General features: G+C 48.6%; 3 protein-coding genes across 3 annotated transcripts; 1 reads left to right on the forward strand and 2 right to left on the reverse strand.

Moving 5' to 3' along the window:
* Positions 1–2584: 2584 nt before the first annotated feature.
* On the forward strand, positions 2585–2995 carry LOC134576840 (histone H3). The gene has a single exon (XM_063435532.1). It carries the CDS (start codon positions 2585–2587, stop codon positions 2993–2995), a length of 411 nt encoding a protein of 136 aa, XP_063291602.1.
* Positions 2996–3725: 730 nt separating this feature from the next.
* On the reverse strand, positions 3726–4037 carry LOC134576841 (histone H4). Its single transcript, XM_063435533.1, has one exon. It carries the CDS (start codon positions 4035–4037, stop codon positions 3726–3728), a length of 312 nt encoding a protein of 103 aa, XP_063291603.1.
* Positions 4038–4923: 886 nt separating this feature from the next.
* LOC134576842 (histone H1B-like) lies at positions 4924–5568 on the reverse strand. The gene has a single exon (XM_063435534.1). The coding sequence runs from the start codon at positions 5566–5568 to the stop codon at positions 4924–4926; it is 645 nt and encodes a 214-aa protein (XP_063291604.1).
* Positions 5569–6000: the final 432 nt, after the last annotated feature.

Genomic DNA, 6000 nt, shown 5'->3' on the forward strand with positions numbered 1-6000 from the left:
GATCTCCTACAGTAGCAGCTTTTATAATATCCCTAATGCGACTTCAAGCGCTACCCTGAATAAGAAGCCTGTCCCTAATCTACAGTTACTAGATATACAGCCGCCCAACGAATATCTTCTAAGATCAAGTCCGGTATCTAGGTAGACTTGAAAGTAATAGAGCGGAGCAAACTGAGCATTAGGTGGCTAAATCAGCATGTGAGTGATACAAGTGTCTAAAATGTGCAAACACGAGCAGCTCGAGATCTTCAGAGTTACAGGACAGCATGGAAAGGGTTAAGTGAAAGGAAAGCTACACGTTTGCGTGAGCTTGTGGTGGGCAGCAAGTAAGCTGTAGAGTTGATGCATGGGTGTGATGCCAGCTCTGAGAGAGACAGTGTGGGTGGCTCTTAAAAGAGCCTTTGTGTTAGCGGGTGGTCAGGGAGGCGGACATTTACTTGGCGCTGGTGTACTTTGTGACAGCCTTGGTGCCCTCAGACACGGCGTGCTTTGCCAGCTCTCCGGGTAGTAGCAGGCGCACGGCAGTCTGGATCTCCCGGGAGGTGATGGTGGAGCGCTTGTTGTAGTGAGCCAGGCGAGAAGCTTCTCCTGCGATGCGCTCAAAGATATCATTGACAAAGGAGTTCATGATCCCCATTGCCTTGGAGGAGATGCCGGTGTCGGGATGGACCTGCTTCAGCACCTTGTACACGTAGATGGCATAGCTCTCCTTCCTGCTCTTTCTACGCTTCTTGCCATCTTTCTTCTGAGTCTTGGTGACGGCTTTTTTGGAGCCTTTCTTGGGGGCTGGTGCGGACTTTGCTGGATCAGGCATGATTAACGCTGTTAGCTCGCGAGCGAATAGCAAGCTGCTTGCTCCGGCGGTTCTATTTATAGGCGGACCATGTAAATGAGGCCCTTCCGCTTCCCTTCCTGCGATTGGTTGCTAAAGTCAGATGACGTAAGGAAGCGGCTGTTTAACACTAGCTCCAGCAATAGATTGGTTCCCTGTATAACGTGTCTCTAATTGGCTGCTTGTAAAGTCATCCAATCACAGAGCAGAGTGTGTTTATAAATAGCCTGTGGTAGGGGAGGAGTTTTCATCTTCTTGCATTCAATCAAGAACAAACATGTCTGGCCGCGGAAAGCAAGGTGGAAAGACCCGTGCAAAGGCGAAGACTCGCTCATCCCGAGCGGGACTTCAGTTCCCAGTCGGCAGAGTCCACCGTTTGCTGAGGAAGGGCAATTATGCAGAGCGTGTGGGAGCCGGTGCCCCCGTCTATCTGGCTGCAGTGCTGGAGTACCTGACCGCTGAGATTCTGGAGCTGGCAGGGAATGCCGCTAGAGACAACAAAAAGACCCGCATCATTCCCCGCCATCTCCAGCTCGCTGTCCGTAACGATGAAGAGCTCAACAAACTGCTGGGAGGAGTGACTATCGCCCAGGGAGGTGTCCTGCCTAACATCCAGGCTGTGCTGCTGCCCAAGAAGACCGAGAGCCACAAGCCCAAGAGCAAGTAAAGCGGACAGCTGCTGCACCTGCCTCCCTCACCTACCAAACACAAAGGCTCTTTTAAGAGCCACCCACGTTCTCCACAAAGAGCCGATTAATTGTTCTGCTGCGCGCAAACCGTTCCCTGTATCTACACACACACCACGCTGGCAGCTCATAAGCAAGCTAAAATATTAGGGCGCTTCTGTCACAGCACTGACTGAGTCCCATTTGCAGTCCATATCCTGTCCAACATTCCAGCTATAGAACTAGTTAAAATCAATGGCTGCCATGCATGTCTATGATAAACGCAGCAGCAAATTAATACCAATTGGGGCAAGTGTATATAGTGTACAGGTCCTCTTTTGTTAAGCGGGGCATCTCTACATGTCGCTCACTCTCAGGATTCCCCCCTCTCCCGCTGTCTGGAGGACATGCCGGGTGAAACCTACTATGAGCGTTCAAATCCTAGCGGCGCTACAGCTCTGTTGTCTGTGCTGCTGGATGAGTTAACGCAGCCTTAATAGCCTGGCCTCTCGGCTGAAAACATTGTTTCAATAAGTGGATGCTTTGTAACATTTCCTGCTGCTCTGTCTCCTGGAGCTCATTTGTATGGCTACTGAGCGTCCTGTGAGTGAAAGTCCTTTATCAGACGTGGCTTCTATCCCATCGAAAGAAGCGGCCTTTCTGCATGTGTAAGAGGTCAATGTCCCATGCACCCCTCCCCCTCGATAAAGCCTATACAGCTATTAATAAGTATGTTGGGAGGAATACGTCCATTACTGCCCACTGCCATTCCTTTCAACTAGTAGCGTCTATAATAAATGCTGTCAGGACAGGAAGGGTCACTAAAGGCTTAGATCCCTTCTTTGGGCGCGTGGACTCAATAGATGGAGGAGGGGGGAGGGGATGAAGCAGTTGATTTGAGCGGGCATTTTGAATGTGGGGGAGGGGATGAGAAGCAGTTGATTTGAGCGGGTATTTTGAAATGGTTTACTATTTGTTTTCAGCCAATCAGAACATACCACCCACTTGATGAACCAATGAAAACGCCGTATCGGCTATAAAGCCCAGGCTACAGCGAGCAGCGTTCATTCCCTTTCGTTTTGCTACAATGGCCAGAACTAAGCAGACAGCCCGTAAGTCGACCGGAGGCAAGGCTCCCCGCAAGCAGCTAGCCACCAAAGCTGCTAGAAAGAGCGCCCCAGCTACCGGGGGAGTGAAAAAGCCTCACCGTTACCGTCCAGGAACTGTGGCTCTCAGGGAGATCCGCCGTTATCAGAAGTCCACCGAGCTGCTCATCCGCAAGCTGCCCTTCCAGCGCCTTGTCCGTGAGATCGCTCAGGATTTCAAGACTGATCTGCGCTTCCAGAGCTCTGCTGTCATGGCTCTGCAAGAGGCTAGCGAGGCTTACCTGGTTGGTCTTTTTGAGGATACCAACTTGTGCGCCATCCACGCTAAGAGGGTCACAATCATGCCCAAAGACATCCAGCTGGCTCGTAGGATCCGAGGCGAACGTGCTTAAGTTGAAACCTGCTAACACAAAACACAAAGGCTCTTTTAAGAGCCACCAAATCTGCACTCGAACGAGCTCCAACACATTCATAAAAACGTGTCTTTTAGCCTGTGACTTTGAGCGGGCTAGCTACGGAGCCCACACACTACAATGCTCAAATGTCCCCACATATCCCATTTTCACGTCAGGCAACGATGTAGCCATCATCTCTGCTGGTCTATTTCACTGGCGATTTTACAATAACTTCACTATTTAGAATCCATCGTGTGGAGAGGCAGCAGGAAAAAGACTACTTTTTCGCTTAGAGGAGAATACATAGTTAACACAGGAGTGCATATGCAAAGCTAGTAACAATGTTTCTATTTAAGTGGCTGCAAGCATGTATTAAATGTAGGCAACAGTAACAATACACCAAAACCAGAGCTTTCTTGACAGTGTGTGTGTACGTACTTGCTCATATTTTTTTACATCCCCTACCATTAACAGAAGGCGGCTCCAAATCCTCCGATGGTTCAAAAATGCGGTCTACAAATACAGTGTTTAGCAACCTTTCCCGTCTAGATGTTTGGGAGCAGCCTCTACTACTATCTCCTTCTCGGTGTATCTATGTAGATAGCAGGCAATTTATCAGGTGTGGAAGGGGTTAAAGTGATTAGGTTCAGTCTTTTAGTGAAAAAGTGGGTGGCCCTGAAAAGGGCCTTTGGGTTAATGGGGTGTGCGGTAAAGTCAAGCCCGAGTTTTAACCTCCGAAGCCATAGAGAGTGCGGCCCTGGCGCTTAAGAGCATAAACTACGTCCATGGCGGTGACAGTCTTCCTCTTGGCATGCTCGGTGTAAGTGACGGCGTCCCGGATGACGTTCTCCAGGAATACCTTCAGCACCCCGCGAGTCTCCTCATAGATGAGGCCGGAAATACGCTTCACGCCTCCCCTGCGAGCAAGGCGACGAATTGCAGGCTTGGTAATGCCCTGGATGTTGTCACGAAGAACCTTCCTGTGACGCTTAGCGCCACCTTTTCCGAGACCCTTTCCTCCTTTGCCTCTGCCAGACATGGTTCTGCTCTTCTTTCTGCACGAACGATATGAGATGCTGTGCAAAGCTCTTCCTTATATACTCCTCGGACGGACCGTATGGGGACCTGCAGCAAAGGAGGCGGGCGTTTTAAACACGCCCCTTCACTTTTTTTTTTCCTCTCAATAATATGCTTAACCCTCTCCTTCCGTGCTCGAAATGGTTCTGGCTTTTAAAACCAAAGCTGTTTATGCTTCAAAAGATTTCACAATCGTGAAGTCTTTTGAAGTATAATCATTTTATCATGTCTTTAGTGTTTCTTTGATAGTCGGCTTAGCTACTGCACAAGGTATCATTTCTTGGGCTTTATCACTCTTTGAATATCGAAATAAGCGCCCGTTTCACACGTGGAGAGAGGACGAGGACAGTCCCTTTTATTATCACCATGTACAAAATCGCAATCCCTAAAATATGTTCTGCTTTATTATCTTACTGAAAAAGGCAATAACATTAAATCTAGTCTGGAAGGACACTGTGTGATATTCTATATATTATATGCGTTTCTCACTAAAACTGGCCTTTCGCAATTTAATGAAGAAACACCCTCAGTATCTTAGAACGGAGGGAATTTCTAAGCCAAAAAAAATAAAAAAAATCAACGCTCAAGTGTAGCACTGGTATACGGGGACTTAGCCACACCGACAAGATACATTCCTGTGTAATCTTTTCGAGCACTAGATGCTGGGATTACAGGATTCATTAGGTTATTCCTGACTTTAGAATGAGGGATGGAGGGGGAACGATATGTGTGACATGACACCAAAACAAACACGTTGCCATCACTGATATATAGCTCTGAAATGAGAATGTGGTGGCTCTTACAAGAGCCTTTGGGGTTTGGAAAATAAAATTAAATGCGAGCAAGGCTTATTTCTTTTTGGGAGCTGCCTTTTTAGCCTTTGCAGGACTCTTTGCGGCTTTGGGTTTGGCTGCCTTTTTGGCAGGGCTCTTCACGGTCTTCTTAGCCGGGCTTTTCACTACCTTCTTGGGCTTGGCGGCTTTGACTTTCTTCGGACTTTTGGTGGCCTTTTTAGCGGAGGCGGCCGGCTTTTTGGCCTTTTTCGGGCTCTTTGCAGCTACCTTCTTAGGTTTGGCTGGAGACTTGGTGGCTTTCTTCGGGGCAGGCTTCTTGACTTTAGCCGGTGCCTTTTTCTTGGTAGCCTTGTCCTTGCTCTCCGCCTGCTTTTTGTTGAGCTTGAAGGAGCCGGAAGCTCCGCTTCCTTTGACCTGGACGAGAGTGCTTTTAGTCACCAAGCCCTTGAGAGCCAGCTTGAGGCGGCTGTTATTCTTTTCCACATCATAACCAGAAGCAGCCAAAGCCTTCTTCAGAGCTGCCAGGGACACCCCGCTGCGCTCTTTAGAAGCGGACACAGCTTTGACAATGAGCTCGGACACGCTAGGACCGGAGGGCTTAGCGGCTTTCTTGACACCGGCTGCTTTCTTGGGCTGCTTCTTCTTGGAGGCGCTTTCTACCGCAGGTGCGGCGGCGGGAGCTGGGGCGGCTTCAGACATGGTCACTATTCTCTATGAAGATCAAGCAATAATACGCGCCCGCAGCAGCCTCCAAATTATACATCTCCAGCTAGCATCTTATTGGCTGATCTAACCACGCTCTGATTGGATACAGTCTTATGACACACCCTCCACTGTCCCTACTCCATCTTTTCACACTCTGCTCTCACGCTGTGTTTCCGAATGGATAAAACGAATACATTTAGGTAAAATAAGAGGACGGAGGTCGATGCCATCTATCGTGGAATGTACTAAACTATCTAACCAAGAATTCATTAGCAGCTCCATGGGTCCCGAGGGTTGTCACGATCTAGCAGAGCCGGTGAAAGCTGACACATCTCCTTTGGGATGAGCCTGATGTTCGCCACAAACATTACTGTGATAACTATTAAAAGAATATATTCCAAGGTTTTCTTTCTCACTCTTATGCAA

Source organism: Pelobates fuscus, chromosome 11, assembly GCF_036172605.1.
Source record: "Pelobates fuscus isolate aPelFus1 chromosome 11, aPelFus1.pri, whole genome shotgun sequence".
NCBI lineage: Eukaryota > Metazoa > Chordata > Amphibia > Anura > Pelobatidae > Pelobates > Pelobates fuscus.